We start from the raw sequence: 18,630 nt of genomic DNA, 5'->3' as shown, positions 1-18,630 counted from the left end.
AAATCCATTGAGGAGCTAAAGACTTTAAAAATAAGCGTCAAGCGTGGTAAAATCACTTTGTTACAGATTTTTTGAAGCTTTTTTAACGCTTTGTTATTTATGTTGATTTGTTTAGAACATGTGAATAATATTTGCAGTTTCGACAGTTGACCTTGAGGCGACCTAATTTCCTCACGAGCTGTTTCGGCGTTTATTGGCGCAATCTAAATGCACGGCCTTATTATCTGCAATAAATGGCCACAAGTGCCAGTGCCCCTCGAGAAATTCGACGTACATGCCGTTATTGTCAACAACAATGCTGATGTGTCCTGTGAATTCGCATACAAGAATTCAACTTCTGAGATAATTGAAACTGAATTCGCATTCCCATTAGAATCAACGGCCGCGGTGTACCACCTTGAAGCAATTATTGGTAAGAAGCATCTGGTGGCACACTGCAGAGAGCGGATTGAGGTAAGCGCCTCCTGATTCTCTCGTCGTTTATTCGCAGCTATTTGTATGGTCTTTTGGAAAAACATTGACATATGTTTTTACCTCAGGCTGAGGAAACCTATAGCGAAGCTGTGGAGTCTGGTCACACCGCATTTATGATGCAGGAGGATTACACAATGGGAGACACTTTCAGAATGAAATTAGGGAATATACCAGCTGGGGAAACAATAAAGCTGACCTTCAGATACGTAGTGCCTCTCTACGTGAGAGAGGTGGATAAAACCATTGAAAGATTTTCCGGCTTGCAAGAACCGTATGTGTTGATTTTCTCAATGCCTCTGCTAATTGGTGAAAGATACGATCCTAATCCAGGTTGGTTCATTGTGCTGTTTCTTGATTTTTCTCTTTGTGATGAGATCAGCCACATTTATTCACTTTTTGATAATAGGAGCCCACGGATGTACTGCAGCGCCACATTTATCCGCCAAAATGTCTTTTGTAGCCGATATATGTGCTACTGGTGGGGTTTTGTCTGTCACATCGGCACACCAAAAATTCCAAGTCAGTTTTGTGGACGAGGCTAAAGAGCACGCGAAGGTGAATGGTAATTCATAAGACTGATGCAATCGTCTCAATCTCTACAACTTCGGATGTCCGCATTTCAGATAACTGTGCCCGGTAACCTAGACTTGTCTCACGATTTCGAGCTGGAGCTTGCGCTGCAAAACCCACATGCCTTGTGTGCTCCTTGTGAATTGGGTTGTGCAAGCAAAGGCGGTTTTTTGGGCATGCATTGTATTACGGCAGCATTCCTTCCCAACATTTCCCAATCGCCAGCTAGTGATGGTGACAAACGTGAAATAATATTTGTTATCGACAGATCTGGTAAGTGACCCACATCAATTCACTCATCAAGTTATTTTCTACTTATTGATGCTCTTCATCAAAATGCATTTGTTTCCGATGCAGGAAGTATGAGTGGCTCAAAAATTCAAAATACCAAGGAATCTTTGCTGTTGTTTTTGAAGTCTCTACCAAAGAAATGCCGCTTTCAAATTGTTGGCTTTGGAAGCTCCTTTAACCCTCTATTTCCCCAGTTAGTCATTGTGCTAAGCCATTTCCTCTGTACAGCCGAAGTGTTTCTTTACTAATACTGCTGGTATTTTAAAGGCCGGTTGACTACAACAAGGAAAACGTGGAACAAGCTCTGGGGTATCAGAAAACCCTGTCGGCTAATATGGGTGGTACAGAGGTGCTTTCAGTCCTGAAATTCGTCTACGATACTCCCGTCACAGGTGCGGGATGGTATAGATGTATCATCTTTCTCACTGACGGTGAAATTTCTAATCAAGATGAAGTGCGTGTTTTGCCCCTTGTAATGGTCACGAAAAGGAACAATCAAAAAGATTGTGGAGTTGTGCTTTATTCTTGCTCCTAGGTAATTGGCCTGGTGACGCGGAACCAGCAATCCGCACGACTTTTTGCCATCGGTTTAGGTGATGAGGTAAGCACCTCGCTCATTTGGGGTGTCGCTCGAGCTGGTAGAGGCACGGCTGTGTTCATTCGTAGTGGGTAAGTTCCCTATCTCCTACAAATTATCCAGTAAACTTTAAATTTTATAATATTTCTGGAAGGTTACTACCTCCACTGTTTGTGGGTGATTATTTTCCATTGCTTGATAGATGCATCGTCAGATGGTGCAATAAACTGTTAAAATGCTTTCACTTCACACTATTGACGCAAGCTATTTCGAAGTAATTAGGCAAGAGGGCCTGGTAAATGCGAAGCGATCTTCTTTTTCACTCGAGCGCTTGTCGGTTGCACCATGTGTTTTCACTTTATGTGAATTGCGATTGAAGAGTTCAGGCACTTACTTACATTCTGTGAATTTTTTGGTTTGCAAGCGTTTCATGGCAGCTTTTGTGTTTTTTTTTATTCATTTGGGATTAACGTCCTTACGAATGTCATTTTTATTGGCGATTGTGTTGTTGATACGACGACAAAATTTTATTTAGAAGATCTTTGAGTTTTAAAATGACCTCAGCAAATTTTTAACCTGCATGTTCTTTTATGTGGAAAGTGGTGAATGCGTCCTTTTTGAGGCATGAGTTATTGTAAGCATGAAGGGGCACTGAAAGGACCCAGACATAGCCCCCCCTCCCCACCCCCACGCCTCCACGGGGTCATGACGGAAGTACAATCTGCGGATACTGACTTGATGTAAAAATCGAAGCCGCTGTTGCCAGAGTTGAAAGTTTATTCACAAAACTACTTTGGTCGTTCTCACTAAAAAATGAAGTCCCACAGAACCAAATCTCCGAGGAACGAAAATCCAAGGACAGTTGACTGACAACTGGCAGGCCTGGGGAGTGCCAAAAGTGAGAAATGTAGTTCACGTTTTCATTAGTGTGTGTCTATCCATGTACGCTATCGTGTCAATAGATCGAGAAGATAACTGGACAGCGGTGGCGTACGATGACTGAGGCAAGCATGGAAAAATGCCAAGCCTATCAAAGACCACGGATGAATCCACGTACATTCTACACAGGAAAACCGAACTGGCACCTAAAATCTGGGCTTTGTCGCCAATGCACGAACAACTTTCAAATTTGTAATGTCATTTGCTTTTATGCGCCTTTGCTACAGAGACAATTTGCGAGCAGCAACAATGTCAGTGCTTGGATCGGCTCTACAGCCAATGCTTACGGATGTGGAGTTGAAGTGGGATGTCAAGGTGGATGGAAAGGCTCCAGAGATTCTTATTGTGCCCACCCGGCTACCGCCTCTCTTCTCGGGTGTTTTTATGACAGCGTTTGGTCTCTTCCAAGCAGGTGAGCATCCTGGCTAACAAAGAAGGGAGCTGTGGGTAAAGGAGGCGATTGCCGATTTACAGGGGGTATTTTGTGTCTTGACGCTTGTGCAATTAATTCTCGAAGACCTTTATTCTTTTCCATGAGAGCGGACAAGCTATGGATTGAGTACTTAGAGGTTTTCTGCCACATCGTGTCGTTCAAACGTAGCGGCATAGAGCTCGAGAAATTGAGGTGGATGTACCAAGCGTTGGTGCATTAGCTCATTTGCACAAAAGTAAACCGAAATGGATGGAATCAAAGTGGCAATGAATATTATCTACTAAAAATGAGATGGAGAACACTGAATATGGGACTCAGTGCCTGCATATTTATAGTAGTGGTCGTGACTCTGCAAAATGGCATCGCATCTTTTGCACTGGATGGAAGCGTAGTCCTGTCTTCATAGGCAGTGTGCGTGTACCTACCTTGAATTCTTGCCCATTTTCAAATGGATAATTAAACGATTGCCATCACCGTATTGGTACTCTTGTTGGCGAGACACCTCTTTCATGGTTATACTTTGGCTTAAGCACACAGCAACGCTGTCACACATCTTCTTGGGAAACGAAGTTTCCACTGAGCCTTGATGTTTGTGTTTACTAGTACGCACCTGCTGCTTCCTGCTGTGTGTAGTACCTCCTCATTACGTGATTAACTCCGATTTTGTTTGATCTCATTGTCTTGGTTAGACGACTCCAAGTCCCCTCGCATAGAAGGCACCCTGAAGCTGAGCTACAAGCTGAACGATACAGTTCACTCACAGGAGACCGCAGTTCAAATTCTGCCCGTGGAACAGGAGAACCTGGGTCTGCACAGACTCGCTGCAAAGGCACAACTCCTGGAGCTGGTGGATAAGCACTCTGCCCTCCATGCAAATGACGGTGATAAGGTGGATGAGAGTGCAAAATCCGAGATTCGTCAGCAAATTGTCGACATTTCAACTAACACTAACGTGATTTCACCCTTCACCTCTTTCGTTGGTGTCGACCCAGACAAAATAGGTATGGAGGCTTTTGATCACGAAACAGCATTAAACCTTCTGCAGCGCAGAAGGCAGCTCTGAACACTTACCAGCACCTACAGAATTGCAATTTACTGTACACTTTTTTTTACTTTTTAGAAAATTTCGTGAAAGCTCCACGTAAGTTTTTGCCCCATTTCTAATGTGAAGTTAGTGTATCGACAGAGCTTTAACACTACGTATTTGGTATTGTAGCCAGACCACCCATCGCAGTGGCATGTAAGTGATGAGTTCCATACTCTCCTTTCGTATAAGAAATTTTCCGTTCTATTCTCCCATATTTAATGTGATTGCTTTTTTGACATCATTTAGACGCCATGCACAGTGCAAGTAAGTTTCCAGTTTTATGACAAAACTTACAACCTTTGATTGACCCTTGATCTATTTCTATCGACTATTTAGATTTATGCTTTAGCAAGGGTAAGTAATTTGTTTTGAATACTACTTGAATTTTTTCAAGAAGGCCGTCAGTCTACACCTTCACCGCAAAAATATTTACGACGAGAAGATTAAGAGTATGGTCTAATCAGCAAGGACCAAACAGTCATCTAGTTCTTTGTGGGGAACAGTTTGATGCTATTTGCTTCGTTTCGACCTTCCTAAGGCACAGAAACCAAATAGACTTTTGAAAAAAGTGCGGATTCTAAAAAACGCGAACGATTATCTACTTTTTAGGTTTATCTATAAAACTGGTGGAGCCAAGATTTTTCTAAGTGATGAGTTTTCATGCTGTTTTAAATACATTTTTTGACAATTTATTCTGCCAGCCGATGGTTTCAGTGGAGCGTACCATATTCCCATTCAAATGGGCTCTAGCGGCCTTCTGTCCGCGTTCATTAACTAGAACAAAATTAAGTGCAATGTTATCAGAACTGCTTTTTAGTAATGTGAAGAATGCGGCAAAATTTCTTCTGTGGTTTTAAAGATTGACTTAATTTATGTAATCACACTGCTCTCTCTCTCTCTGATGATTCGGCTACTGGTTGACTTTGAAATCTGGTTGGTTTCGTATTTAACAGTTCACTCAGCGTCGGTTTATCTCTACGGAGAATTTTTTTCTATGGTATACGACATCCTACTCTTTATTTTAGCATTCTAAATTGGAAAGTGTTTGAGCTTGAAGTAACTCGAGACCTAATTATCCTTTCAAAATGTTGTCCAATGCTTCCCAAATTAACTTCTTTTGTACCTTTCCTACTCTTCTCTGAAGCCGCGATAATTAAAATATCATGAAAGAAAGTGTGGATGACTGGTAGCATGCCCCAAAGTGACTGACGTATCCACGTAGTTATGTAGCGCCTCGGTTCCTCTCCAGATTTGTAAAGCTCAGGAGGCTACTGACATAACCGCCGAGCAGAAGCAGATAATCAAAGCGTTTCAGTTAAACAAAATATTGGCTAAAAATAACTTGCGGTCCGGCATTTCCATACGCTAGATTTCCTGCCATAAACGGACTTAATTGTAGTCGATGTATATGCTGTTAACAGATCCAGAGTTGATGGATATTTACGCTAAAAACTGCTTCAATTGCATTAAGTTTAAATTCTTATTTTATTATTCACTTGGCTATAATTTCACTTGTTCCCTGTACTTTTAGTCGCTGCTCCCTGTGCAAATAGTAAGTGGGGTTCTACAATTGACTGCCATGAAGTTATTCTCACCCGAGTAGATTCTCATGTGTAACTCATTTTTATTGTAGGTTTACCTGCGGGTACGTGCCTCCTTTTACCAAATGTACACTTTTTCAGGATTTTTTTTCGGACTCTTTAGTAAACATTAGTATGGCTATGCGCCTGTTCTTATATAGTTGATGGTACCGCACTAATTTGACCTCTCTTTGGAAGAAGATTGCGTTTGGCTGATCGGTAGAATGTTTGTTTTCATCCTTACGAACACGCTCTGCTTTTAAGCATTTATGTAATCTACAAAATTCTTGTGTGTACAATCCTATTTCTTGGTGTTTTTTAACTTATGAAGCTAAATGACTCAGTGGTGTACCTTCCAAACGCTACCTTGAAGCCACAATAAGCCGAAGTAGCATGAAAGAACATATATTACTAGCTTGAGGAATGGTTGTAAGGCTGGTGCCGTGGCTCGAAGTAAGTGAGGGAACCGCGTGGTCGTATAGTACCTCAGTGTCCGTTTCCCCCCATAAAAATTGTGGACGCCAGGAGGCAACTGACTTGATTTGAAGTCCTGGCCACCAAGCAAAGGCATAATCTGCTGCGGCTCAAGAGTCCGTATAGATAAATGCGGAGTAAAATTGACTATCGAAGAGGTACAGTTGAAGGTAATATAAAAGCTGCTACAATCTGTACATGTGACATTCCCATCCTCTAAACATCCTGCACCAAACTGTCATGACTGATGTCTACTAATGTGACTCAAATGTGGAAAAAACTGATTTAATTGCGTTGAATTCAAATTAATCACTTAACCAGTCATTGCCAAACTCGTTTACTTCTTGCATTCTCCTTGTAATTTTTGCCGCTGCTCGATGTCAAGCTTATAAGTAAAGTGATGCTGCCAATCCCAACTTTCCATCTAACATTTTAGGTGCACCCGCTGGTCATTGTGAGTATTGCACTTCATTATTTTCTTTTTCTCTTTAAAAGACTTCAATTTTGCTTATGTTTCTTAAAATTGGTGGTAAATTTAAAACCTTCTTTTGTGTTGTGTTATGCTACAAAAAACCAACGACAACAAGTAGATCGAGCGGTGGTCAAGTTTTCAATGCAGAACAGTTGCATACCATTTGTTTTGTTTAATTTATCTTGCGCCATGGAAAACAAGTGGTCTTATTGGCGAAATTTGTATTTTAGGCTTCGGTGCAGGTATGCGTCTTTGCGTCCCCATTTCCTTACTGATTCCCGAAATGCTTACCGACTTTTTACTTGCATTTGTATTAAGTTTACACGATTTCTTAATTCTGTGCGACTCTTGATATTATTGGGCTAAATTACTTTTCATCATAAATTTGTTTTTTGGTTTTTAAAAATGATTCAGGAGGTGGAGCTCCTCCTTCTCCTTCTAGTCGATGCTCATGCGTGATTTATAAATCCTTGTAGCTTCACCCTTGAGTTTTGGTCAGCACCGTCTTAACATTTTTTAAATCATGTCTTTTGCCTGTCCAAACAAATTTAACAAGAATTCTATTTACGGACTTTAATTAAAACAAACGGACGTGTAGTACTGCATGAAAGGCAATTCTTAAAAATGGGAAGAATGCGGTAGGTGTTGGTGTGTTTCCAGAAAGCGTTTCGGTTTATGCGGCTACTTTGCACTCCTTGGTGATCCTGAGTCTGGGTGACTTTTAAATCTATTTGATCTCCGAGTTATCAATATCCGCTGTGTTCGCCAACCGCTCTGTAGTATTTCTCTCTCTAAAGCGTGCTATTTTCTTGGGTTTTAACATGGTGCTTCTACTAGAAATCGAGGCTATGCGTATGTATATATAAGGTGATGTACGATCAAACAAATCCGTTTGAGTTTTGTCAAATGCCTCCCAAATTAAGTACTTGCGCAATTCCTCCCGCCCCCGTCCTAGTCTTCTCTACACAGTCATGCTAAGCCAAAGCAGTATAGAAGTATGCATATTAACAACACTGAGAATGGTTGGGTGGCAGATGACATGGCCTGAAGTGATTGAAGTAGCCCCAGATGGGTGTGTAGCGCCTCGGTGTCCTCCCCGGGAGTTGTGAGGGCCAGGTGGCTACTGAAATGGCCGGAAGACCAAGCCGCCATGGTGACGTATAGTCTACCACGGTTAATGTGCCCAGACCTTCAAACGCAGCTAGAGGAACTGCCAAAGTATTGTGGTTAATCAGAATATCAAACCGCTACAACTCTCGTACACTTGACGTTCCCATCTGATTGGTATCCTGCAGTAAACTGTCCTAATTGAGGCCTAGTAATAGGCCTACAGGAAATCTAAACTTGTTTGAAATTTTGTTACAAAAACTGATTGAATTGTGTCAATTTTCAAATCCTTCATTGAACCAATCATTTGCTTACTGCTTTACTTTTTAATTTTTCTCTATACTTTAAGCCGCTGTAACCTGCGAATTTGGTGAGTGGAGTGTAGTTATTTGCCACTGTGACTTCATTTTCACTCATATTTATTCCAAAACATTAATCTACATTGTAAAATCATGCGTGGCTACGTATTCCTATTTTAATGCGTAAACTTTGTGTTTGTGCCATTTTATCTCCCATTCCTTATTATCAGTACTATAGCTACTCGCTTGTCATTAAGTATTCCCTACCACCGCAGTTTGTTGATCTCCCAATTAGAAAAGAGGGATTGCGACTAACCCCCTTCTGAAATGCCTGTTTTCAGGGCTCTGAAAATTGCCGATTCTGAATAATTATCAAACCTAAGCGATTCCACTGCCTAAAGTCGCTTTATTGCTTTCTAAAAGATAACTGTGTTACAGCCTTGTAGTGCGTCCTTTTTTGCTGCCGCCCAAATCTCTGTTTTACTGCAGAAATTAAATGCTGCTGTCGTTTTTTTCTAAGTGGAGAAAAGGAGCTTCTCGTGCAGCGATGCCCTCCACGTCCTACTGAAATGCACCCTAAAATGTGTCTTTTGCAACAATTTTGTGTATTCGCCTTGACATTGTACGAAGTTTGGCTTTTACTCTTGAATATTTAGTAAGGTTTTAGAGTCGCGAGATGGCTTTAATCAGAATTTCATGCCATTACTGACTTAGTGTCCGTTTACATGAGGAAATGTTTAAAACTTCCATTAGGACTGATGGAAGTTGAAGAATGAAGGTGGCGAGCATGTGGCCACTTAAAGCCAGATACTGAAAAAGTTCATCGTGAGAAGAAAACTACTTAAGAAAGCCATGCATTGGTTGCACAAAAGGTAGGTGATGCTGCATCATGCCTTGGGAGCGCCAGGAGCACCGATTCCTTTCTGTTTGTATTTTTGCCAATGAGGTTTGCCTTGCCATGCATTCCACCGCAACCAGTATCGTTTCATCACCGTTTCGAATGATTCCGCATCTCATTGGCTTTGGTCTGTGATGCTGTGCCAGATACAGCATTGCCATTGTTCCAGTTATCACAACCTGCACGTTTTTGTAGATTCTGCAACTCCTGATTAGACCTATTTTAGCTTCTTACTCTCGAAGTGTAGGATAAGGTCATTTTTAATACCGTTTAAGGATTAAACAATCATTCTTTCATTTATCATTCTAGATGGTGCCAAGATGGCTCATTTTCGAGGTAAAGCTCACCTCGTGTTATGTGATATGCATTTCCTTTGCCTTCTTGACCGTGGCATCTACAATTTTATGGGCAAATTATATTGTTGTGTATGCATTTTTAAATTGCAGCTGGGGGCCCACCAGGTAAGCTTCCTATCACGAGTGACGTTTTGCACTTCACTCTGTATGTGAAACAGGCAGGACTTTTCGAGGTTTAGGTAGCCCCCCAAGCTTCCTCAAGAATGTTAGGAAAATAAAGTCGAAAGCAACGGGTTCTGGTATGTCACCGTTCATTTCACATATCCTCTTTAATCATTTAAAGAACCAGATAAAAGCTGGAGAAAAATCTATTCTTAAGGACCCCGTGCCAAAAATTTAAACATGCTTTGACTCTCACTACTTTTCCCACAATCCCGCACTTTGACATGTGAATCGAATTTTAGAGCCTACACCTTCTGCACCTACTGACGCTGTTGTGTTTGCTGTGGAGCTTCAAGATTTTGATGGATTCTGGCCCCTGAACGAGGATCTGGCCAAACTCTTCAGGTCAACTCTTTCTCAGTTAACGTCTTCAAAGCCTTCTAATGGTTAGTTTAATGCTATACTCTGCTTGGCATTATTCAGAATGAAAGAGTCTCACCTAGGTTAGATTGTCAACATAAACTTTTAATGTGAGGATAAGGGAAAATATGGCTCACCTGTAGCTTAGGTGCAAGTGTCCCGACTTTTTTTCCTGTTTTTTGCAGTGGAAAACACAAAGATGTGGGCCACGGCACTTGTTGTTGCCTACCTGCGAACGCACATGGACTCGCGGCAGGAGGAGTGGGAGATGGTGGTGCAGAAGGCCATGGATTGGTTGAAGGAGAATTGCCCTAACCCACAATCGCTCGTTGAGAAGGCAAAAACAGCACTAGCGCAACTTCTACCAAAAGCATGATGTGCAATTCCCTTCGTAGAGCTTTGCTTCACATATCTATTACCGAAACAGATTTCTGGAATTCTTACTTCATGAAATAAATATCGAAATCAATCTTTTGACGCATAATGACTGCCTGAGAGGGTAGTTTTATTACCAATGCGCTACTGCATAACTGCGTGTAAGTGAGCAGGGGTTTGGCTTCTTTTTATAGTGATGGTATATAATGCTAACAAATTGATTTAATTATCTATTTAACTCCTCATGCTATGACTTTGTGCTTTTCTGGATGATACGTTTACAGGGCCATACCAGTACTCCCACCCCTCTAGCGTCTCGAGATTGCCCTGGAGACGAAGAATACTTATTGCCTTGGTAACTTGCATGTACTTGCCGTACAGTGTAGAGCGTGGCCTAACTGGCACGAACCGGGGTAAGCCCACTCCGACGAAGGATCTTCGTCTAAACTGGGAATTAAGCAACCAGTACATTACACTTCCTTCTCCTTCTCTGAGTTCATAGCACATATTCCGCCATAGAAATTTGGCCTCCTTTTTTGCGGCAGTTTTAGGGCGCAGCAGCGCCACCATAAGTCTTTTCAGAAAATTGCTAAATTTTATAAAACAGCAATGTATTGGGTGAATTGTGCCATAAAATGCCAAATTCTAAAGCAAAACGCAACAGCTACATATTCTTTAATTAACTCAAAATGTGTGAAACTAGCACTTTTTTACAGGGGAAAAAGTGGTTTAATTTACCCTAATTTGCACAAATTTGTTTCAATGGCCGCAAGGCCATCTCAAACGCCACGGTTACTCATAGAGATCACTTTTGATTTCTGAGGCTAGAGTGTGTATATTTCCTGTTCACCCACGAACAAAATGCAGATTTTCGTAAAAACCCTTACTGGAAAAACTATAACACTTGAGGTTGAGCCAAGTGATTCCATCGAGAACGTGAAAGCGAAAATTCAGGATAAAGAAGGTATACCGCCAGATCAGCAACGGCTTATCTTCGCTGGTAAGCAATTAGAGGATGGGCGAACCCTATCCGACTACAATATTCAAAAGGAGTCGACACTTCACCTTGTTCTAAGACTACGAGGAGGTATGAAACACTGAGGCTGTATTTGCTGCGAGCTTATCCATAATCGTCGAACTGGTTTTATTTATGCTATTTTATTGCCGATAATCTCCGCATGTAAACACCTTACTTTACTCTTGTCTTATAAGAATCCAATAAAGGCCCCATTTCATTTCGCAATATTCTCCTCCCGGCCTCATTTCTTGCTTGCTTTGCAGCAGGTAATCAAACAGTAACCCGCTAGCGTGGACCCCTTTAAAGTAAGCAAAGTCCTGGGTTAAGTCGGTGCCCACCACGTAAAGATTGAAACTAATTTTTCGGTGTGGCGACATCACACCGCACGTTCTAGTAGAGTTGACCATCCTACCCCCATAGACACATTGCACCTTGGTTTTGAGATTAAACGCATTTTTTTTCTTTAACTTTAAAATGTTAGGGTAAGTTTCGAGCTATTTATCGCCAACACGAACGCATTACTATACCGATTATAAGGCACCGTTTGGTCTGCGAAAACAAGAATAACTAAAGACATTTTTCTCTCTAAATCACTCTGATTGACAACGGCTAAGCAAATGTAGTCGGACAAATATAAGGGTCTGCTAAAAAACCGGTAGCGTTGTAATAAATATCGTAAAAACAGTGGCTTTGGTGAACGAAGAAGCGAGTTTGAAATAGCCTACAAAAGAAAAAGAAGAGAGGTTGACGATTAATTGCTGTGATATTTATCGATGCACACAACAAATAAGAAACGCATGCGAACAAGTGAGGTCATAGAATGACGACAAACGCCAAGCAAAACGCGTTCCTATGCACCTTTGTTAAAAAGGCAAGGAAACGAATTGCATTAATAATAAAAACAACCGAATGCTAATGAAAAACTATGACCAGTGAAGCTACGGCGTGTCAACGCCTTGGAACAGAAAATATTACTTCAAATTTCGCAAATGAGTTTTGGAGCAAAGAAGACGTTCCAGTGTGAGTTAAAAATGAGAGAATGCAAATAGGGCACGAGAAAAAGGTTACCTTCAGCTAAGCCAGCGTTTATTACTCACATCTGTAAATAATGATAGATACCGGAATGAATTTCTTCAAAAAAATACTCCAATGCAGCAGGAAATGGAATTCTTGGAGGTAAATATATAGTAGATCGATTAATGTGTAAAAGTACACCAAAACGCACCGTCAGCGTCCTTCGTTGTCGTCCAAGGTGAATTTCCTAAAGTGACAATGACATCACGAAATAAAACTTGATATGTGTCAGGCATTGCAATAATAGGAGGGTGATAGAGTTAACCATCACGGTAGAAGAATAAGCCATCGTTGGCTTAAAATAAAACACATTCTCCCAAAAAAGTTGAAAGGAATCGCGCTGGTGATGTTTAGCTGACAGCATATTTACCCTCACGTCAGAAAACGATAGGTATTAGTGAGTCAAACTGGAGTAGTGAAGTCGAACAATTGGTAATTATGGTAGTAAATGCCCACGAATTCACCTTTTTTGCTATTTCTACTTCTTTAATATTTAGACTTTCACATCATATGACCCCTAAAAGCAATTCCCGACAATCAAATGGTGCGATATTTAGCTACAAACCATGGTTTTATTTGGAAACCATACTACCTCGTGCACTTCTACAAGGCTTAACTTCAACCACTATACGCGTTCACATGGAGAGGACTTGGGAATCCTGACTTTGGCCAATAAAACTAATCAACCTGTGGCTTCAGTAACTACAGCACCGCATTGTTCATCAGTGGGTGAAGTCGGATCTTGAAGGAAATGAAGTTACTTAAAGAGAAATGAAGGGTGGTGATGACGGCACACAGTGGCTTTACTGCACCGTCTAAAGAGAAGCAATGCATGGACGAAGTCTACATAGTTAAGCAGCATTATCCATCTCCTTCTAGTAATGATACCGTACAATACCACTGACCATCGTCAAAAGACGCTAGCATTATAAAAGGGATATATCGTTAACCATATTTACCAGAATTATGGGCAACGTAATTACCCGCACTATCTACAGCAGGTTATGATTGGTCGATTGAGTAAACATACAAAAATTGCAAAGAACTAGGGAAAATATATTTCGATTTGATGGTAAATTTGAAGGAAGGGGCCACTCATTGGTTAATAAAGAACCTATTCCTGATGCAAAATACCAGTCTCCAATAATCCCCCACCCGCTCACAACATCAACGTGACAGTAAATTAATCAGGAGATTTTGATTACTTAATGTAAAGCCAATCACCGAAACACACCTTCTTCTCTCAAATTCCGGGCCGCAGAAGCACTGATTGATCCATCTAAAGCAGTGAAATAAAAAATCAGTATCCACCGTTCATTAACAGGGCAGGGTTAGGCAATATCTTGTCTCACCTGTTGGACCACCGCCCGCAAAGCTTCTGTCGTATCGGGCTAGAGAAAACATAGCAAGTCCATTCCATGATGTGAAACACCAATTACCCTAACCTCCAACTACTGCTCGATTGTGTGAGGGCAAGAAATTATTTGCCGTGATTTAATCCACTGCTACTTATTTGAGGCATAAGTATGTACCACAGTTTCGTTCACTTGACATTCAAGGCAAATAATTCGTTAACACGAGTCGCTGATGGATCAGAAACCAGTCCATCAAATTAGACTTACTTGGTCGTGAGTTAGAGGCCTTAACAGAAGGGTCGTACTTGCCTAGAAGAGCAAAATCAGAAAAAATGTGCCATCTTTAACGCCGATGTAAATTGCTAACATCCATCCTATATAGGTTAAGCAAAGGTAATATATGGTTTGCCAGTACTCAAACTACCATTCATACCCACCCCAATCTCTGGAGCATTCCGAGCTACCATCCGTGGTGCCACGGGCTAAAAAATGAAACAAATTAGGGGCAGTAATGCTTCAGTATAGCTTAGCTTCCAACAATCTATCGATGTTCTCCGGTTGATTTCATTCATAAATAGGAGCGAAATCGCACAGGCTTTGCGCACGAATTACCACTCAGCGGACGGAGAACAATCACTTGCTCATGCGGATTGCAAATTTCAAACGGTCGCGCCAAAACTACCGAATACATTATTGTGTATTAATAAGTTTGGCGTTAACTGCATTAAGCACCGCTAACTGACTTTACCGTAGATTCCTCGAAAGCGAATTTGTAGATTCTTTTTAAAGAGAGTGCAAAATGCCACCTACTTTGAGCATAGATTTTATGCATGGTCCGTGATAATGCATTGGTCGTTTGCTGATGGGAATGGAAAAAAAACCGAATCAGTAATGCGCAACTTGTGTTAAATAGACTAGTCTTTAAAGATTAGTAGTTGTTTACCTCCAACTTGTCCATAGCGTGCTTTTCCACATCATCACACGCCTTCCGTACACTTGCAGCAATGCTTTCAAGTCTGCAGGTTAAAGGACATCTTAGTAGTAAACAAATGCTAAGGAATCTAAGTGCTGCAACATTGACTGCTTTGTTAGATATGGTGGGACAAATATAGAGCCCTGAACTTTGAAGCCTACTATACCACCCCTTAAAGATATCATATAACTAGTCATTCTGTCAAAATCAGCTTTTATAAGTTGCCATTAAGATGGCACACTCTCGCTAATTTGTGCACCTATTGATTGCGTAACACTTCTAAATGCAAATGAAAATGGAGAACAATATGACATTGTGAGCATTAATCGCAAAAAACATCACATCATCACTCACCCCTCCGTATTCTTGGTTTCATAGAGTCGATTTATGTGGGAATCAATTGAAAGGATTTTGAAGCTGATGGGCCGGATAAACCTTGCATTGACATGATCAGTGCGAGGGCGAATTTGAAACATTTTTTGACGAAGAGAAGAGTAGTCGTGTGCTTCAATGAGAAAGAACAGTTCTACGCCATCTATGGACATGGCCCTATAGTCATCGAAGCTAAACTTTCTTTCGGGATCAATACGACTTCTGCATTTGTACACACCAATAGCACGCTAAATGCAAGGTTTATTACTTAAGAAGGGGATATGGCGGACATACAATTCCCGACCCCGAGTTATAGTCCCGCATCGCGTTCACTTTCAGTTGGTATGGAAGAGCGGACACGATTTCTTGCATTAAAAAATAGCCGTAATACAATTCATAGAGTTACCAAGACATCGGGGTTCATTTTCCGCTTTTTGACCCAATAGTAGGCCTTTCTAAGAGCAATAAACAGATTGAGTACTTAAAAAGAATGCTATATTACCTTGTAAAATGAGTCAGAAAAGGCGGCACTGGACAGAAACCCAAGTGTGACACCAGAAATAAGTATGCTGTCGAAGTCTCCCAGCGACATCTGAGTAGTCGGGCAAAAAATTGAAGAAAAGAAATTAGGGGAATAATATCCTTCTAGAAAAAGTAGATCACCATGACCACTCATTCAAGCATGTGGTAAGTATATCCTACTGAGGGTTTATCCATGGTATCAAAGCTGTAGTGTTTCAATCCCACTAAGATGTGATAGAACAAAACGGGACCCTATTTCTAGTTCAATCTCATTAACACATCAGTAAGTAATAATTGTGGTATTATGCTACTCCAGTAAGATTCAAAATAACAGATGTGGGACCGGTCACGAAACCCTATGAAAACTACTTATATGAATTTTAAAGGACTATTGTTCCTTTATTTATGCGGCCAACAGTTTAAGTAGCCCAATGATGTTAAATTGACGAAACTAGCGACACAGGAAACTTACTGCCAACCCCTAATGTGTCAAGGTCTTTTCAACTAACCGAAATTTGTTCCTATTCATTTAAATACGTCCCACATTTTCGAGTGGTTAGTATTTGTTGGGTCATGTTGACTCACTTTACTTAAATTTTGTTTAACTTAAAATTTTCCTTTGCTGCCATCGGATTCATTTTCGTACGTTACTTCTAATAAATCTTCCTCAAAATTCGTGTTTTTGCCTCATCTGACAGCTATTATTGTAGCGTCCCGAGACTCCCTTAAGACGAAAGAAGACGCAATACTCGGGCAGAATATATATATTCAGCACGGAGAAGGTGTCCGGACTATTGGCAAAGCCCAAAAGGCCAGCCCACCCAGCGAGGTACAAGGGGGCTAATTCGAAGTACAAAAGTGGCGCCTCACCGGAACCGAGGGATAAACCACCATCGTATTACATAGCCTCCCTCCTCTTTTGAGCGTCGTCCCCGGCGCTCCCACAGGTCAACCTCCCGCGTCAGCCATTACAACATAGTCGGTGCAGTAAAGAAACCCCCACGAGCCGACCGTGCCAGTCACCAAATTAGCGCGCAACTGAGGGGATACTTGACCTCAACGTCACTGATACCTCTTGGCAGCTTGACTGGATCTGGGGTTTCATCCGGTTTAGGGATTTCATTCAGGACGGGGGAACTGCGTCGGCCATTATGCGTGTCCATAGATAGGTGCAGGAACACTGGCCTAAAAGCAGATTTGAATAAGGGAATACAAGATTTAAAACAGGTCCATGGGGGATGGTAGGGGAAATCCGTAACGAAACTTCCAGGTGTTTCACGGCTAGTGTCGCTTCAGTTGTTAATAGCTTTTCTGCAGAACACGGGACTGGGAGAGATGCCGAAGGTAGACGTCAACACCAACCCTTCTGTTAGGAGTCATCACCATTCTCCCATCCGTAGCATATGCACTTCTTCCGCTCCACCAAGGCTTATCACGCAGAAGTGGAAAATCAGGATTCATGTCCTCTAAGATAGGGTTCGCTTTCCGCTGCCACCAATGTAGCGTCCCGAGACTCCCTTAAGACGAAAGAAGACACAATACTCGGGCAGAATATATATATATATATATTCAGCACGGAGAAGGTGTCCGGGCCATTGGCATGGCCTAAAAGGCCAGCCCACCCAGCGAGGTACAATGGGGCTAATTCGAAGTACAAAAGTGGCGCCTCACCGGAACCGAGGGATAAACCACCATCGTATTACAATTATACCTCGGAATTTCGGTTAAAATAAACTTTTTTGTAGTAGATTGCTAAACTATGGGCAAAATACTTCTTGCAATGCATAAGCCGTTGCAAGAATATACACCTCCAGGCCGCAAATATGGCTTGTTCTAAGGACGAATGTAATTTTTTTGCTTGCCTGAGACTGTTGCTCCCCATGGCTTTTCTAAAGGAAAAAGAATACAGTACCCGGGCAGAATACATATATTCAGCGTACAGAACTAGGGCTACTGGCATGGCCCGAAGGCCAGTCCACCCCTCTTGGTACAGTGGTCAAGCCTAAAGTCACTCTTCACCAAAACCTAGGGTTAAACATTCATCGTGTTACAAGACCATTAAGTATTTAGGATGTTTTAAACATAACGGGGATGAATCTTGCAGAGCTTTTACAAGTGCTCACAATTTAGTGGTTTGAATACGTATTTTCTGCCCTCATTGAAAAAGAGTAGCGGACCGAGCCAGCTGGATAACAGTCCAGTTTAGCCAAGGAGTTGCTCATCTATTATGATTATGAAACTTCGAGATGCGGGTACAAATTCTTTTACTGAGGTGGTAAATTTTGCATTGAAGAAGCATTAGGAGTTTCTAATGGTCATACGCTGTAACAACCGCAACAGACGACCAAATCAAAGATCCTCATATCGAGGCGCTCCGCGTTGTACCCAAAAATCAGGTCCCAAATGGCCTTCATTCATTTCCGCAGGCGATCTTGAGGCTTTTCCAACCCTGTAGCGAACGATCGAGTTCGTCTCACTATCCAGAAGATTATGTTTAGCTGAAAAAGGGATGTTATACACCTCGAGTAAAGGGTACCGGTGGCCTGTGATTACCCCAGACTTGCTTAATTTTTATCAACTTGCGTTACCTGCTGCAGCTTTAAAAGACCTTACCTCACAATGATCACACCTCTCCAATCCATGTCCATGACGTTCCCAGGGGAAGGGTAGGTATTGACCTCATAGATACTCCTGTACCCAATAAAAGGGAGAGCCGATATGTTTGCGAAGGTGGTCAAGGCACAAGACACCGAAATGTTCGCTTCTGCTTTTTCAATTGCCTATTTTTTTCAAAACGGCCTGAAATGGTGCACGGCGACCAAGGAGCTAATTTCGAAAGGCTGTTGTTTACTGACCTATGCC

At 41.6% G+C, this 18,630-nt stretch overlaps 3 protein-coding genes across 3 annotated transcripts; 2 read left to right on the top strand and 1 right to left on the bottom strand. All coding sequences in view use genetic code 11, as the record gives it.

Moving 5' to 3' along the window:
• Window positions 1-207: 207 nt before the first annotated feature.
• Window positions 208-10,455, top strand: EGR_06108 (von Willebrand factor A domain-containing protein 5A; the record flags this gene model as incomplete). Its single annotated transcript, XM_024495357.1, has 15 exons — window positions 208-453; window positions 540-804; window positions 881-1,029; window positions 1,098-1,317; window positions 1,402-1,528; window positions 1,603-1,789; window positions 1,871-2,004; window positions 3,079-3,263; window positions 3,974-4,285; window positions 4,405-4,425; window positions 4,501-4,524; window positions 9,511-9,537; window positions 9,716-9,796; window positions 9,962-10,105; window positions 10,265-10,455. 15 exons carry the CDS (start codon window positions 208-210, stop codon window positions 10,453-10,455), a joined length of 2,313 nt encoding a protein of 770 aa, XP_024350188.1.
• An 860-nt stretch (window positions 10,456-11,315) lies between these two features.
• Window positions 11,316-11,761, top strand: EGR_06107 (Ubiquitin; the record flags this gene model as incomplete). Its single annotated transcript, XM_024495356.1, has 2 exons — window positions 11,316-11,541; window positions 11,667-11,761. The coding sequence occupies 2 exons, from the start codon at window positions 11,316-11,318 to the stop codon at window positions 11,759-11,761; spliced, it is 321 nt and encodes a 106-aa protein (XP_024350187.1).
• Window positions 11,762-13,877: 2,116 nt separating this feature from the next.
• On the bottom strand, window positions 13,878-15,618 carry EGR_06106 (hypothetical protein; the record flags this gene model as incomplete). The annotated part of the gene is made up of 6 exons (XM_024495355.1): window positions 13,878-13,937; window positions 14,169-14,210; window positions 14,339-14,383; window positions 14,845-14,917; window positions 15,229-15,494; window positions 15,541-15,618. The coding sequence occupies 6 exons, from the start codon at window positions 15,616-15,618 to the stop codon at window positions 13,878-13,880; spliced, it is 564 nt and encodes a 187-aa protein (XP_024350186.1).
• Window positions 15,619-18,630: the final 3,012 nt, after the last annotated feature.

Source organism: Echinococcus granulosus, assembly GCF_000524195.1.
Source record: "Echinococcus granulosus chromosome Unknown EG_S00051, whole genome shotgun sequence".
NCBI lineage: Eukaryota > Metazoa > Platyhelminthes > Cestoda > Cyclophyllidea > Taeniidae > Echinococcus > Echinococcus granulosus.
The sequence above is the reverse complement of the archived record's forward strand: the minus strand, read 5'-3'. Positions and strand labels throughout refer to the sequence as shown.